At 35.3% G+C, this 16,902-nt stretch overlaps 2 protein-coding genes and 1 long non-coding RNA gene across 5 annotated transcripts in view; all 3 read right to left on the bottom strand.

Moving 5' to 3' along the window:
* The window catches only part of LOC120343174 (uncharacterized), a 42,860-nt gene extending 32,572 nt beyond the window's left edge, over positions 1-10,288 (bottom strand). For all 3 annotated transcript variants that reach the window (XM_078111037.1, XM_078111036.1, XM_078111038.1), the window contains exons 1-9: positions 10,170-10,288; positions 9,176-9,265; positions 7,558-7,687; positions 6,308-6,417; positions 4,100-4,351; positions 3,077-3,200; positions 2,185-2,335; positions 1,484-1,631; positions 628-792 (exon numbers count right to left, since the gene is read on the bottom strand). In XM_078111037.1, the coding sequence (XP_077967163.1) occupies positions 628-792; positions 1,484-1,631; positions 2,185-2,335; positions 3,077-3,200; positions 4,100-4,351; positions 6,308-6,417; positions 7,558-7,687; positions 9,176-9,256 (1,161 nt within the window). In that variant the 5' untranslated portion in view covers positions 9,257-9,265; positions 10,170-10,288. The remainder of the gene's footprint in view (positions 1-627; positions 793-1,483; positions 1,632-2,184; positions 2,336-3,076; positions 3,201-4,099; positions 4,352-6,307; positions 6,418-7,557; positions 7,688-9,175; positions 9,266-10,169) is intronic.
* LOC144420913 (uncharacterized) lies at positions 9,512-14,223 on the bottom strand. The gene is made up of 8 exons (XM_078110751.1): positions 14,137-14,223; positions 13,613-13,798; positions 13,026-13,115; positions 12,425-12,601; positions 11,551-11,646; positions 10,997-11,164; positions 10,602-10,697; positions 9,512-9,535 (listed from the first exon to the last, which is right to left on the bottom strand). The coding sequence occupies exons 1-8, from the start codon at positions 14,221-14,223 to the stop codon at positions 9,512-9,514; spliced, it is 924 nt and encodes a 307-aa protein (XP_077966877.1).
* Positions 14,224-15,376: 1,153 nt separating this feature from the next.
* Positions 15,377-16,763, bottom strand: LOC144420881 (uncharacterized). The gene is made up of 3 exons (XR_013474787.1): positions 16,678-16,763; positions 15,855-16,025; positions 15,377-15,469 (listed from the first exon to the last, which is right to left on the bottom strand). It is a non-coding gene; the product is annotated as an uncharacterized LOC144420881 (long non-coding RNA).
* Between the last annotated feature and the right edge of the window lie 139 nt (positions 16,764-16,902).

The raw sequence follows: 16,902 nt of genomic DNA, 5'->3' as shown, positions 1-16,902 counted from the left end.
ACTGGGATTGGTGGTCGACGTAGGGTTGAATGACGGGTTTATAAGTTGCAACATCAACAAAACGATGCAATAGGATTTTCACGAATTTATTCAGAGGTAGAGAAAAGCCTGATCACTATGTTTTCACAGTTGATTTAACGTTTCAGGTACCGGCTTAAACTGAGGAAGAAGTCGTAACTAACCAACGTCAACGCGACCACCCCAATATGACGATCATCGCAACATTACCCTCTATTTCTATCACATAGTACAGCACAAGGACTCTAACAACTTTTGTTATGAAACGTTCTACAATACAACAAAGCCCACCTACTTTATTACATACTGAAAGAAGTGGCCGACATATCAAAAGACTAAACCAATAACTGATATAAATGCTGTTCAATAACAGATATTGCCTACGTTATATGGCTCATCTGATTACTTAACACGGAAGCTGCTATAGCAACTCAATATGTCACGATGGATGCCAGTTTAAAGCTTTCATATATATAATATAACAGGACACAGACCACTTGAAGCATATTTCAGACAACATAATTTTTGTGCAAAATTTCCTAAAACTGTTGAGTACAATCATACATGAACAGAATCAACAAGACTTATCAAATACAAATCAACACCAACCTCTTTATCATTAAACAGAATTGCTGCTTGAACTGCGGCACCATAAGCAACAGCTTCGTCAGGATTGATTGTTCTGTTCAAGTCTTTTCCGTTGAAACAGTCTTGAAGAATTCTTCGTACTTTCGGAATGCGTGAAGATCCACCGATCAGGACGATTTCGTCAACCTGGAAGTAAAACGCAGAAATGTTTACTCATTTTTTACACATACGAGCAGGGGTGGGCTAAGTTTTTGGACAAGAGGCCAAAAATGTTACTCACCTAGACTGGTGGGCTCTGTAAGTATGACGTAAAAAGTTACAATTTATGAACAGAATTTTATTTACAGGTTTACAAAAGCAAAAGTAGTGGATTTGGCCCGCGGGAGATAGTTTGTCCGTAAGTTCTAAAGGATCTCGTTCGGAGTGAAAAAAAATTGTCATTTCTGAACTGGAATTACCAAGACCGCAACAACGGAATAACAACAACATTTGGGTGAGTTAGTGGTTTCTTGCATGGACACGAAAAGGACATATGGATCGTTTTGCTGTATCGTTGTAGCTGTCGTTGTTTGTGAAAAATCACGTTTCTCTTTTACTATTAGATCAATTGCTTTGAATTTCTCAGTGGGTAAAGATTGTAAATTTTGCTAGAAGGTTATTACTTTCATTTGTTTTAAAAATTCCTGTAGGCTTTGTGGTTTTTTTTACCATAACTTTTTGAGTGATGGCATCAAAAAATTAAAAAGAAATGGCGCACCGTGTGACGATCGCGTTTCAGCAATCTAGTATTCAGACTATCACTGGTAATGTGAATGATTTGATATTGCTTTGTTTTGTTTTCGTGTCGGACTATTTGAGCATTGCTCTTGTTATTTACCTGATAATGATGTTCTTTGATGAAATTTATTGTTTTGTTGACAATATTTTCAACTCTTTCAAATAAATCTGCTGTTACGGCTTCAAATTGCTCAATCGTTATGACAGATTCAAATGGTTCGTTATTATGGAGATTGTCAACTTGTATTCTGAACACAAAAATAAAACGTTTTCAAGATATTTTATAACAAAGCACCAAACAAGTACCTGTAGCCCTGCGGTTCTGAAAGTAGCCGTCGCGACGCCCAAGTATGTGTTACCAGGTTAGTGTTAGACCACCATTTCAAGTACAAATACTAAGGGAGTCACTTGGCTAGTTCCCGAACTCGTAATAGAACAAAAATAAGGAAAATTAGAATAAAATTATGTCCTAGCCCTAACCTGGTACATATACTACGTCCTGGTGTCCGCCATCTTGGTGCACATACTACGGGAGCGCCAAATAGGCTGATCGCAACGGTAAACTATCATTGTTTAATATATTATAAGAAACTAAACTCGCAGTATTGTGATCCATCAGAGCCCACCTTAAAATTGTTTGCGGATTTCAATCTCGCAACATTGGAGCCCCCTGTTTTAGAACATATTCTTATATTTTGTAATAACCATCATTTAGTCGCAAGAACCTTTTCGAAATTGTCCTAGTTTCCACTGCTATAAAGCAATGGAACATAACATCTAAAAACATAAAGGATTACTGACCTGGTACGAACAGTTGACGAGAAATTTTTCTTCGCTTTTTCACAAGCGATCCTTAGTCTATGTAGGATCTTCTTGTTCTCAGATAAATCGATTCCTTTCTGGCGAAAATCGTCAAAAACATTCTGCACCAATTTGTTATCAAAGTCTTCACCTGTAATAAAAGCATATTATAATGTTTTAACTTGGTTTTAATTTTTTGATGCGACGTTTATTGAAGTTTTTCACTGCGAACAAGACCTTATACAAGCAGCCACCAATATGGCAAGATCACTATCCTTGTTTATGTATTCGACGCTCACTCAAGGCCGTCGATTCGTACTTGCCCTTTACAAACTGCCACTAATATACCACGATATAAGTAAGGACTTTTTTCATTTGGAAGATATTTTTCGATTCGACATAGCCTACCTAATTTATTACATCCTGGGTGGAGTGAGTGAATGTAATTGCAACCCGAGATGCGTAATCCGCGACGCCAACACAGTTAATTCTAACGCTCTACCGCAAGAGCTAGTTACTACCTCAGTATTATTAGCGGCATATCTTATACATCAGCATTTTCTCATAAAAACGCTTATAAAATAAAACCTAATCAATTAAAATTAGACTAATTCAGATGACTAGTTTGGTTGGCCTGGTGACCTAGCAGTTAAGTGTTTAATCGTCGCAATATACAAACCCACCATATCGTTCAGTATGAAATAATAATCATAATAATAATAAAATATTACGGCCTAAAAAATACATATTCTTACGGCTGCTAGTCGGAGCTTTGTTTGAAACGTAAAAACACGTTATGCGAAATATATTGGAATCATGTGAGTGACAAAATTAGGAGAATAATAATGAGCAAGCTATTAGAGAGCGTAAAATATTGAATTATTGAACAAACCTCCCAATTCATCGTCTCCAAAATGATGAATCACTTCGACATTCTTACCATCTATTCTGAAGAGACTGATTTCTAATTTTCCCCCTCCGAAATCAAATATCAAAATTGTTTTGCTGGTTTTTGACTGTGAAAAATAAGATTTTATTAATACCAGTTCAATATTTCTGAAAAATCTACTAATAATAGTTTCGAATTTAAATATTTGCTTATATTTAAGACTAGACTAGTTAATATGTTTATATTTTTACTAGATTGCTTTTAGCCAATATATAGGGTGTCCATACAGTCTATCGATACCGTAAATTGTTTTGGCCCTCACAGATGTATTAAATGAAGTAAAAAATACTTGAACAATTACTGATTAAAAAACAACAAACCTGGTTAAAATATATTGAGAACTGACCTCATAATAAAATTTAAATTAAAAGGGACTTTATGGACAGCCTGTATATTTAGGTGAACAGAATAAGTTTTTCTGGCGTAAAATTTGGATCATATTTTAAAATATTATATTGAATACAAAAACGAAAAGAGAAATTTATTTTTCAAATTTGATTTTCAAATTGTTGTCGATCTTGCGCCATAATCGTTATTTAGATGTTTTTTATATCAATGAAGTTTCCCGCAATTTTTACCCCAAAAAAGGCTGCAAAAAAGCATGTGCGTTAAATTCCAAAATGGAATAAAGAGAAATATTTGGCCCAAATTGCCATTTCAACAATCTGATTTTAGACAGTTGTTAGAATGCCATATAAACGCCAAGATAGAAATATATATAGAATAGGATTTACATATTTATCCCAGGAGAGAGGAAAACCGATAAGACGGCTTAAGAATATGGCGAGCCAATGCCTCTCGTCCGGTTACCAGTCTATGTCGGGTATGGGATTAGTTATCCAATTATTTGTTTTCGGAAGCATGGACTTGTTCCAATCTCTGGTTTAATGACTTATACGGAAGTGAGACAGCGAGACTGATTTTTAATCGTCAAATTTTTTCGCTCATAATTCAAAAACAACTAACCTTTTTATCATGCGCAAAAGCGAGAGCTGCTGCAGTTGGTTCGTTCATCAAACAAACTTCTTCAAAACCCGCCATTTTTCCTGCGTTTATAGTAGATTGTCGTTGAAAATCGGTGAAGCCCGCAGGAACAGATAAAACAGCTTTTTTGACTTTTACTTCGAGATGATCTTCCGCTATTTTTTTCATTTTTCCGATCATCATTGCTGTAACTTGTTCCGGATACAATCTCTTGCGATTTTTGTAGCTGGTAATCTAATAAAGATATGTAAATTTAAAACAATATACTATTTCCGTATAAACTGTTCTACGGGAGCGAGACGCAAGACAGGTCACACGATGGCTTCGAAAGTACCGTAGTTGTCTTTATTTCACATACAGCTTATCAGATTTGTTTACTCTGAGTTATATTATATAATCCTCTTCAAAAACGTACTTAAGTAGAACCTCATAGCCATTGCAAGACTTTTGTACCTTAATTAATTGTGAATGTAAGATTGCCTAAATTTTATTCTGCAAGAATACCAATCAAGTCAGCAGAAGAAAGATTGACAAGCAATATTTTGGCTTATTGTTAATATAAAATTGAAGGGTGCTCCCGAAGTATGCGAACCAAGATGGCGGACATCGGAACGTAACATGGGTAACTGGTTAGGGTTAGGCGATTATTTTTTTCCAATTTTCCTTATTTTAGTCCTATTATCAGTTCGAAGACTATCCAAGAGCCTCCCGTAATATTTATACCTAGAATTATGGCCTAACCCTAACCTAGTACACATATTACATTCTGATGTCCGCCATCTTGGTTCGCATACTTCGGGAGCCCCAATTGAAGATTTTAAAAAACGTAAAAATTAAATCGCGATCGATCGCTATAATTCGGCACACCGATTTCGTCGCTCCTATAATTCAAGCCTGTCGTCTATATCAGTGGTTCCGAAACTGTGGGTCGCCTAATCTCTGTCAAACATGCGCACATAAGTGACTAGGATTTGAAAGTTGGAAAGTGAAATTTGTTCGGTCGGCAGTTTCCGTAAAAGATTCCAAATTTGGATTTTTCACCAATAACTCCATTTTGGCGCTATTTATTTTCCCAGCGGCGCCAAAATTGCTCGGTAAAACTTTCATGCGGTACTTAACCTTACCAGCTAATCGGCATTACCGGTATTAGTAAATGTAATTGAGTGACAGTGTTACGAGCGCCAATAATATTTTTCTTTTAATAGTTTTTTTGACTATATGTTACATCCGAATAAGTAGTTGGTCCGCTAATTATGTTGGTTGGTTAACTTGCACTGTAGTGTAGCCCTTTGGTTATCGAATATACGAAGCGAAGTTGCTTTATTTGGCGATTCGCCCTTAATTAGGTGTTTGACAAGTATGGTATTGGTTGCCAGGGGGTGTCTTGGCCGAGTAATAACACTTGAAGTTTCAATCAGTTCCGAAAGCGCTTTGTTAATTCGCGCACGCGGGTCCATTCTACGAGTAGGCTACGTGTTTTGTGCACATCGCCTCAACATAAAAAAAAAATATTTTCGTATTGCAATATTACGTATAAGTTAGACGTTTCGTACATAATTTCGAAGCATTTCGAGCAGTCAAACACAAAACCACAACTAGTTCTGACATAATAAAAAGCATTTAAAAAAATGTGATTCCGTACACGTTTAAAGACACGGTTGAAATATACTAGAAAAGATTTTGAATTTATGAATATTTAAAAGCAATCTTACTATTTCCGAAGAATCGTACGCCTCCTTGCAATCTACCACATTTTATCAAGTCTGTCTATGTTTTGCCAAAGAACCGTTATAATTCTGATCTAAGATATTTTTACGCCGTGGTTTACATACGATGCCACGTGTCTTCAAATCTTCTGAAAATTTTCCCGGCTCATTGCCGGACTTGTTCGTATATTTTTTGGGCTAAATGTTCACCGTCAACGGCCACTTGCAGTCGATATACAGGTACAATGGTTCCCATTCAGATAATTGAAACTGATTTTTGAAAGTTGCTGAACGTTTCTAGTTCTGGGGTCGCGAGTATCATCTGTAGGCTTTGATTTTATGAAAATTGGGGTCGCGAAAAAAAAGTTTGGGAACCACTACTCTATATAACAGTGCAATATGTTCTTTACATGAAAGGAAATTCAAACGGCAATTGAGACCACGTAAATTAGAACAAAATACCAAAAATGCATGGTCTTCTTACCGGTATTTGGCAATTTTCATTTTGATCAGCATTAACGTCGTATCCCACATATTTAAGATGTTGTCTCACATGTCTGTCAGCTGCAGATCGACCAATCAATCGCTTTATGCCTGCGGAAGTAAATAATATAATGGGCTAAATAGAGGTACGCTCGCCACCGCACCTCTAACTACTCTGCGTGGGTTCGCAGGTTCGAATCCCATGCAGGGATGGTTATGTGCGAGAGGATTGCTGGACTCCTCGCCGTCGTTGGGTGGTTCACGTAACCGCTGGTCGGTTACGGCTTCCTCCACCACCAAGTCCATGCTTCCGAAAACAAACAATACAGTAAATCTAATCCCATACCCGACTTGGAATGGTAACCGGTCGAGAGGCCGTGGTTCACCATATGGATAAGCCGTATTATCGGCTTTCCTCTCCCCCGGGATAAATATGTAAATCCTATCCTATCCTAAATAAATGGAAACAAAACCGAACTCGATTCCTTTTTTAGAGCATTGGCAAACTTAATTGAATCACATAGTGTTAATTGGGTATAAACGCAGATTGACGCAGGGGTTGATATTTCTATTAAGTATATGTTTGCTTAGCCCGAACTCTAAAAATAACCTTCGCTTCTATAAAAATATCTAGTTTCGATTTCATTGTAATTCTATCGCAGCAGACAAAAACAAAAGAATAAATGTAGTTCAGTCCGAAAATTGAACAATTCGCAGTCAGTCAATTTATTTTTACAATTCAAAAATCAGAACTCGCAGCCTTTAAAAGTCGGTACGTGACTCTTCAGGGATCGAGAGGTCAGTTTGAGAAACTAAGCTTTAGATATATTAATAGTTAAACCAACTCGTTAACTTACTCGTATTTTACCAAATTTTTAGAGCTTAGACCAGTGGTCCTCACTCCTTAAACTTTTTATTTTGTGGCTCACTTTCCTGGCACAAAAATTGATGTAGCCTATTTACTTTCTCATGCAATGGGAAAACTACGAGAGAACAAAAAAATTATCTCTGCAAATACAGGCACTTTCAATTAAATAATTGATATGAAAATTACCAATCAGTAGCAAATAACAGCATCATTTGCCATTCTTAATAGATTTGTGGTTTGCCCACCTAAAAATATTCCTGTGGCCCAACAATGGACCATGGCCCACTGGTTGAGAATCAGTAGATTAATTATACCTGTACATAGCCTGATTTATGGCACTAAATGTCATTTCTTTATAAAATAATAAATAAATCCGATCTCACTGTGCAATGTATTCTTCAGATTCACTGGTGCTTGATGTCTCGCTGCTCCACCAAACAGTCGTTCTTCGTCCGTAAATGCAATGTATGCATGGGTTAACCTTGCTTCGTGTTCGTTCGGGATTATCTGTACCTGTAATGCGACTAGATATTGACATATATAGTTAAGGACAGTACAGAGGGAAAATGAGGCGAAATAAGAGTTTTAAAAATATTGCCTAGCAGTGTTTTCCAACCTATGAAAAATTTCTTGAGTCGCTTGTATTTTTGAACAACAAAAAACAAAAGTTACTAATTTTATTTTCTAGTAAATTTTACTGTTTATTTTATATTTCATATATGTTAAAGTTTTGCTCAATAGTAATTGTATATGTGGTAAGTATCAATAAAAAGCTTTTCAGCATTTATTTTGTTATGCTCAAGTAGCCCAGATAGAAAGTTAAACCACGCCACGATTTCGGAAACTTCGCTGAGAGCTATCTAGCGCAGCTTCCTCGTTTTGTTTTATATTAGTCATCCAATTTTGTAGCCATAAAAGTACAACGTGCCATTTAGTATTTGAGCATATCCTTGGGCCGCGAGATCATATTAAATTTATTTTTTAGAAAATTTGGATCGCTTGAACAAAGTTAGGAAGCCACTGACCTAAAGCAAAATCTACAACAGGGTTTCTCGTATGTGACCACCACGACTCCGAGGGGCTACGATGCGGTCTTCTGGCGACCATGAGCGAAGACCGTCATTAGATACCGTCCGCGTTGACTGAATCAATTTCAAATAATTTGCCTATGATTCGCATATTTTTTGATCGTAATGCATTCTTTTTCGTATTCCTAATATTAGTATAAAGTCACTTGAAGGTCCCAAAAACGTCCCTTATCATGAGTAGCCATTGAATCATAATAGGCGTTACCCAACATAATAAAAAAATCGTGTGCAAAATACTTGCATTTACACAAACAAATATTTACCAAAGCGTTAGGAACGATTTCTTTTATAAGGACAAGGAAACGTCATGTCTATGGCAAGACTCTCAAAAATAAAACGCTATTGGGAAACGTTCTCTATTATTAGAAGCTATTAAATCATAATACGCGTTATCCGATATGCTAGAAATTTCGTGTACAAATCTACAAAATTTTGCAGCGACACAAATAAATATTTACCAAGACGCTGTCAGATATTGGTCGACGAGTGTTTACGAGCGATCCCTGTCAATATAGTCAGGGAAACGTCTTACTTATAGAAATACCTTAAAAAATAAATACCATTGGGAGGAATCCCGTGTTAAAGGAAGCAGAAAAGAGAAAAAAACGGGGATATCGGTCGGAGACCGAAGACTTATCGATCGAAACTGCGGTTTCGATTCATGACTCCATAGTGACACCGCGTGTCCCATCACTAATTAATTTAATAATTAATTATACGACATAATTCCTCCAAAATAAATAGGTTTCTTTTCCGAGATATGATGAATTCACATGCAAAATTTGGAGCAGATTCAACCTCGCCTTCGTGAGATATCGCGTGCCTCTAACAGACAGACAGACAAATATCTATCATTATCAACATACTTACCGATCTAAAGATCGATAAGTAATGAAAGAATAGGAATGTTCACCTTCCCGTTCACACAAACACCAACGCATAAGAATGTCGTTCCGATGTCGATTCCAATCGCCACCATTTCACCTTGTCTCATGAATGACACCTAGAAGTGAATTGAAGGTGAAAGTAAACCTTTTGTTAGCAAACGATATAGTAATGTATATAATCGTCAGATTCTTTTTGTTTAACCAAAAGTCAAAGCCGCATAAGAAAACCTCCGCTCCACAGAAACGTGTTTTGCAAATATTTACTGTTACAGCGGTCTTTTTATACAAACAATGTCTGCACATATGGGCAGCTAGGTAAGAGCAATACAGGTTATATTTTGATGAAGTTTACAAAACCTTAGCTATATACCATCAAGCCTCGTTCCCTACGATTACAAATAAATGTGGTAAATATAAAGCACAACTAGATTGAATTTTGATGGGCACCGGCTTATGCGTTTATTTGTGTCAAAAGCTGAGCTCCTGTGACATTCAAATGTAATTATGAGTCGCCAACTTAAGCATATACCTAAAAATTCTGAGAGCAAAAGTTATACATACTCCATGTGTTTAAACTATAAATTTGTTCTGGATATTACAAAATCAAAACAAGCCCAGATAAAAACGGTTTATTTTGGTCTATTTATGAAGCGTTCTGCTTGAAAACAACGTTTCGTTTGACTAATTCTGCTTGACGTTACAGCCTTAGGCATTACCCAGCAAATTGGAAATCCAGCGTGGTTATTTTGTTCAAATGGTATTTCATGTTTTAGGTATTTCAAGTATTTAAACTTGTAACAGCCTATACGCGTCGCAATACTACTAAAGAATATAGTTCGAATGGCCCATTTAGCTATATAACAGCAGTCTGCAACAGAAATTAAGTCTCGATTCTTTCAAATATATTTATTATACCACCAAGTCTTACCACCTGCGCTGGGAAATAGCAATATTACACCTGCTTGTCTGATGCCTTATTGTTCCCTGTTACAGTACGTAATATAAATAAATATAACTTACCAAATACCTTCTTGAAATCCACGAATTCACATACCTACGTTGTACCTAGCGAAAGCATTACTTACAATATTATAGTCTAGCCTAGCTACATAGTAAAAAGAGGAACAATAAAATATTACTCTGGTAGCGTCGCATCGTTTTGTGTGTACCGTATTAGTTTACCGGTTGTCGGCTTCATTCTTGTGCAATGAGGCGTATCGAAGTACCGAGGTAGAAAGTATAAATTCGACTGTCTTTACTCGGCTCTACGGTAAGTACTTTCTCAGTTTTACACCTATCTTGACCCAAAACGTACCATGAAATTGAATTACTTCTGGTCATAAATCTTTAAACCTATATTCGGAAATTAAGGTTTTCGCACAAAATTACTGCTCTCGTAAATATGCAGGTATGGTGCAAGACATTCAAATACCATAGATAGGAAAATCTCACCTCTATTTTTCTGGCTTGTAACACATTAAAAATATCATTGACATTTTTCTGTAAGTTATCAAATTCTGATAAAATTCTTCCGCCAGTGATTTGATGCTGAAAACAATTTAATATCGATATTATAAATAAAGTAATTTGTCAACTGAATCATATCTTTTTGTAGGTTTTGAATGGGACGGAATAATTACAGTGATAATGCGTTCAATTTGAACCAACGAAATCCAGTACACTTTCTGTTACATAGCCCAAACTTAGAATTTGATGAAGCTAAAAAGTACGCCTACATAGAAAGCTCTAGGATGTCGATTACTACGAATCGGTGTAAAATACGGTGTACTTAATCGACCAGTTCACTTGGTCACCGTGAGTCGAATTTCCTTGCGCGACTGACTTACGTAATTTTCATTAGTCCATTTGAATACATTCGTGCAATGCTTGTATATTGTATCAATGCACTGGACGATTGTTTTGTCCGTTTCTCTTTCAGCTTCCAGACTTTTACAAACATTGTCAATGTAATCATGTACAGCAGTTAGGGCTTGCTGTCGAAATTTTTCTTCTGCCTGAAAAATGAAGGGGTAGATCAAAAAGGTGAAACAAAGAAACACCGCGTTTTTGAAAAAGTAATATTGAATCATTCCCGCTTTGCGAATCAGAAATTTTCTTTCTGGTATTAGCACCTAGTGCATCCCCTTTTCAAATTTTTCAATTGAAACCCCATATTCAGCCTCACATCCCATGTGCTATATATTAATGTGAAACATGTAAAAACGAAAACTCAGAACCAGAATGACTAAACTTCATTTTTTGTGCAAGATAGGGTCTTTTTATGCATTATATGCGAGTGATTCTAATTTATATGTAACGACATACGTCCAAAGTTGCAAGCTTCGTTGCACGTAAATTCTATATTAAAATTTCGAATGCAATTCCCATAGTTTTATCTTACCTCAGTTTTGCTTGCTTGCATTTTATCATAAATATCCTCAATCGTTGTTCGTAGATTACGCTGCTCTGATATAATGGTATCGAATGTAATTCGATCCTTGGAAAGTATACAACAAGTTATAGAGTTCAATAGCATAAAATTTGAAAAAAATTTCAGCTTCTAAGCAAATAATGTCATAATAAATACCAAAATAGAAATATCCGCAAAAATTTCCGCATTACTTCTACTGAGGTGTTTTTATTTTTAAAAACCATAGATTCTCCGTTAAAGAGTTGCATCCACCAACATCTATTAACAATCAGTATATCCGTAGTTTCCAAGTGTTGAGTCAGGTCCTCAACCCCGAGTCGAAAGTCAAATCGAGTTCCGAGTCACCTGAGTTTCGACTTAAGTATAAGTTTCAGCAAATGTTAGAATTCAAGCACGTGTCACAGCGCAATACACGGTCACAGCTGCAGCCAAATCATAAGTCGCAAATCACAGGTCGATTCCAAGTCATAGGTAGATGAATAAACAATAATAAAATGAGTGGATATAAGGGCACTTTGAACTTTCAATCCATTAATTTCGATGACTCAGGTCGAGTAAACGTAAGTCCTTAAAAGGTGGCTCAAGTACAGTCAATGACTTGATTCCCCTAAACAATAGTAAGTGGCTACCTGCTACTCTTAAAATTATTATACTTGCTTTTGTTGGAACTCGCCATTTTGTTTTAGTAAGCTAACACAAAATAAATATGAGTGGCTTCCCAATCTCTCATATTTTGTTTAGATTACTTACCGTGAGTATTTGATAAAGGTGACCAAAGTCTAACCCAAGCACCATTTTATTTTAAGGGGTGTTATATATCATATTGTATAAATTTCGAACTCACATAATTTTTTTTAACCCACTCCAATACTATTTCGCAGCTTTCTGTAATCCTATTGATATGCGGTCTCGAAAACTCATCGTTTTCCACATCAGTTGCGATCTTAGTTTGAACTTCGTCGATATAATTCCACATATTGTCGAATGCTTTTTGTCGAAGATTTTCTTCTGCTTCTTTTTCCTTTGGAAATATATGCCACTAATCAGGAATTTATTTTTCCACCATACATAAATAAACTTTGTGAATAAAGATTACAAAAAAGTAAAAATGGCATTTAGGGCTGAAGGAAAACAAATACTGGTTACTGAACAGCAAAATACGTTATTAGGCCTAACAATAATTGAGAATAGCATAAAAAATCGAACAACAATCAACATTAAAAGAAGTATATGTCAAAGTATGTTGAGGGGTCTTGGATATCCAGAAGACGCCCAAAACAAATAGAAACGAAAAACGACTCCGATCACTGATATGCGCAAAAAACCCATCCAGCCACAATCAACTTATTTATCCATGAAAATGTACATACAATAATATAATATGTCAGAGATGAAGAATTGTTCCAAGTCTCACAATATATCTTCAAATAAGAGGATTGACAAACCTGTTTCATTTTGCTTATACTTTGTTTGATTTCTTGCACAGTAGCTTGCAACTCCTCGTGCTTAGTTTGGATCGATTCTGCTGATATCCCCTGTTAAAGTAGTCACAGTTAGCAATCGTTTTATCACATTCAAAATCTTGAAAACGACAGAACTAAAGATCCTGCTTAAAAAAAATTAGAAGTATGTCGGAACACATATGTCGGACCTCGGTACACTCTACTCCACTGCAAGGCCTGATGAAAATTTGTTAAAAAGATCTGAGGGTGCAAGCATTGCAAGGGCGGTATGGCAACGCAGAATTCAAAGTGTTCTCCTCTAATTAAATAAAACGGTAAATTTTTCAGCGAAATATCTCGTCACAGAGAAAGTTTCCCATTCAAAATGTAATCGCCTTTTAATTAGGTAAAAAGGTTTTTTTCCAACAATCACAACACATACTTCAGTGATAACTACATAACAAAAAACACTACAACAAGAATTGGGAAAAACGATGCATATGTAAACCATGTATCCAACTATAAGAGTATTCTATGATGAGAAATTGGCATAAACAAATCGTCTTAATTTAAGCAATGCTGAGACTCACTTCAGATTTGAGCCACTCTTCAGTTTCATTACATAAGCCACTTAGTTTATCTGCATATTCAGTTTCAGCAATTTGTTCTGATTCGCACATCTGACGAATTGAATCTAGATACCCCATGAGATTATCACGAGTTTCAGTCAGTTTTCTTTCTTTATTTGCTTGCTGTTGCTTTTCTGCTTCGATAACCTGGTTTGCACATCAGAAAACAACTGAATTTTTGAGTGTTTTTAACACTTGTTCTGGAATCTTAATGAGGATAATAACGCGTATAACGTAACGCGGATAACGAGTAGGATGAGTAATGGGTAGTGAGTAATGCCATAACCAAAAATGGATGTTCGATTAAAGTAAGAATTGCTAAAGAGTAAAAAGATTTGGTTGACGATATAGATGCCTAAAATAAGTAATTTGAAATATCAAAAAAGACTCTGATGTCATTTTTATTGCTTGTAAAAGACAAATGGTGGATCTTTAGATTTGGAATCACTATTGTAAGTTGTACACGCTGATAGGAAAGCAAGCACTAGTATTGCAAGAATCTGTGTGGATGCAAAGCATAGTTGCATAAAATATTGAACGGTTGTCAACCATCCTCCTAGAGTCCTAGACATTCACCTGTATTTCTTGTTTCAAACCACTCCGAAGGTTTTTAAGATTCGTCTCCACTTCAATAACTTTTGATTCTAGTTCTTCTACAGTGATGGTTTTCTGAAAAATGTTGTAATTGTGTGCACTCTGAAGCAACAAAACGTTTTAAATGTGCTGATTCAATCACCGCCATGTGTTCTAATCTTTAAATTTAATATTATCAGTTCAATACAAAGTTTTCTTTTCTTACAGAATTTTTCCAAAGCAACGTTTTTCACAATCACTCAGAGGAAAAAGAGCTTTGTGGTCAAAATTGAATGACGTCCACTGTAGTACATTACCTAATTAGTAAACTTAGCTTTAAAGAAGACACTGGGGGGCACCCACTGATATGAAGTGAGCCACTGTGTATTTGAGGAACCTAATTTTACATGGCAGATATAATTTACAATTGTCACGCTTACTTGACTCCTTTGAAGCCAACCTTCAGCTTCGTTACAAGTATGTTTTATGTTTTCGATGTATTGAGAAAATGCTTCGCCAAGATGTCTGTTTGTTATTTGCGTACGAACTGAATCTAACAATTTGCGAAGGTTTCTGTGTGCTTCATCCCACTGTTTTCTTTCCCCTTCTTTTATTTTATGTGCGGCCATCCGAATGAAAAGTGTATAAAAATAATAATCAACTGATTTTCATTAGAAATGGAGTATTATTTTGTGAATCGTAACAGGTATGTAACTACTTCTTTGTCTATATCTTTGTGTTGGTGAGAAGGCAGGGATAGATTAGAATAGGATTTCGAATAGATGAATTTACAAAGAGATATATGTATGATTTAACATCTAGACATTACTTCTTAATAATAAATACCTGAATAGGCTTTCCTATATTATATATAGGGTGTCTATAAAGTCTTAATTTTTTTCAAAATTGCAAAGGGAATTTATCGACAGCGTGTATAGTTTTGGCCCTTGCAGATATATTAAATGAAGTAAAAATACTTAGATAATTAAAGATTTAAAAAAACAAATCTGGTTAAGATAAATTGAGAACTGACTTCATAACAAAACTGAAAATGTGAGGCTTTATGGAAACCCTGTAATTTTGGGATGATGTGTGTAATATAATATAAACAAAACTTCAGGTATATAAATCGAAACGTAATGAAATGATTACCTGAGCTTTGCTCTGCAGTTTTGTCACGATACTTTGGATTAAACTTTCAAATTCTGCTCTTTTGTCTTGGATTTGTTTTATATAAAGGTTTCCCTGGAGATAGAATGTTCACTTATATACCGTATTATCATGCTAAATATTCAACTCATATGTTTAGTAGAGACAAAAACTAAAAATACTTCTTTTTATAGAGGCACCAGAAAGACGCCGTCTTTCTTACTTTTAAGGGAAGTTACCTAAAGCACGGGCTGTTTCATCTAAGAGCAACTAAAATATCAAAACCAACTGAAGCCAGACAGTTATGGAGGCACATTTTCAGAGTAAATTTCAAGTCAGACGAACAAGAAAAAATCTACGTTGTTGCAAATTCCACGTGGCTAAAGATAATGATAAATGTTGCACTTGTCAAACTTTCAAGTGGATTAATTTTAATATTCATATTTTGGTTTTTATTATTTCACAATCAAAAATAGCTCACAATATTCTCGTTGATGAATGATTGCGCTGATATACATTTGGCATTGATTTCACTTATATCAGTAGACGTTAGATATGTTTCATATTGAGCGAATTCTTTGAGATCTTTAACGGACTGAATGTGCGACTGGAAATTCTGGATTGCTTCTTCCAGCTTTTGTTTTTGATCCTCCTGTTAAAGATAATATAGTTTTGAAGCAAGAGAGTATCACTTTAAAGTGCTATTCCCTATTCTTTTCTGCTCTGTATTTGCACATTAATGGCCTTGTACCGACTTTTTTGTCTTCTTCAGGTACTAAAAATTAAAATCGATTGTTTTAGCAATAGCGAAAAAAAACTTTTTTCTCAACAACAACAACAAACAAACAACTATATTAACAAGATTAACAACGGAAAAACTCACGCAATGTGATCTATATGGACACTTCGTATATAACAACTAAGTACAGCGTTGATAGTAAATAAACAAATCACAATACCAGCAATAGCAGTTTGAAATAGCGTATGAATTTATGTTCCTAATCAGCACTTGAATGCCCTTAAAAGGCTATTGTGATATTATGGTCTCAATCACTTAATTCCAATAGAATATTTTCAAAAAGTGGAGAAATGTACAATATATATAAGAAAAGATCATCAACTTTGCATCTTGTGTTGTCATTTTTATGTCTGTTAACGCTCAATCGTAACGAACTATTATAAACACAAATATGACAGAATAAGGGACGCTTAAACTGAAATCAAAATGTTATCTAGCTAGAGTATGAAATTCAAATTCCGTTTTCCTGCGGGTACTTTTCCATATTATATTTCAATTCATTCACCTCGTCTCTATCTTTAAGTTTCTTTACTATATCAGTCACAAAATCTTCAAATTCTATTTTTACATCCTGAATTTGTTCGACGCTGATCTTTTCCTGAAAACAGTTAATTTTATTATTAATTATAAATTATCTATTTCCATGATATTCTATATAGTAACCAGTGTTGGCAGTTTGGAAAAACTATAATTATTTATTGAAACAGACAAATCAAAATATCTACGACTC

The sequence above is a fragment of the Styela clava genome, chromosome 3 (assembly GCF_964204865.1).
Source record: "Styela clava chromosome 3, kaStyClav1.hap1.2, whole genome shotgun sequence".
Lineage (NCBI taxonomy): Eukaryota > Metazoa > Chordata > Ascidiacea > Stolidobranchia > Styelidae > Styela > Styela clava.
The sequence above is the reverse complement of the archived record's forward strand: the minus strand, read 5'-3'. Positions and strand labels throughout refer to the sequence as shown.

Coding starts and splice junctions, on each gene's coding strand:
- LOC144420913 (XM_078110751.1), bottom strand. CDS start 14,223: ATGTCTAGGACTCTAGGAGGATGGTTGACAACCGTTCAATATTTTATG. Junction 13,799..14,136: donor CACAGATTCTTGCAATACTA/GTGCTTGCTTTC, acceptor TGTGCAAACCAG/GTTATCGAAGCAGAAAAGCA. Junction 11,165..11,550: donor TGCAAGCAAGCAAAACTGAG/GTAAGATAAAAC, acceptor TTCATTTTTCAG/GCAGAAGAAAAATTTCGACA.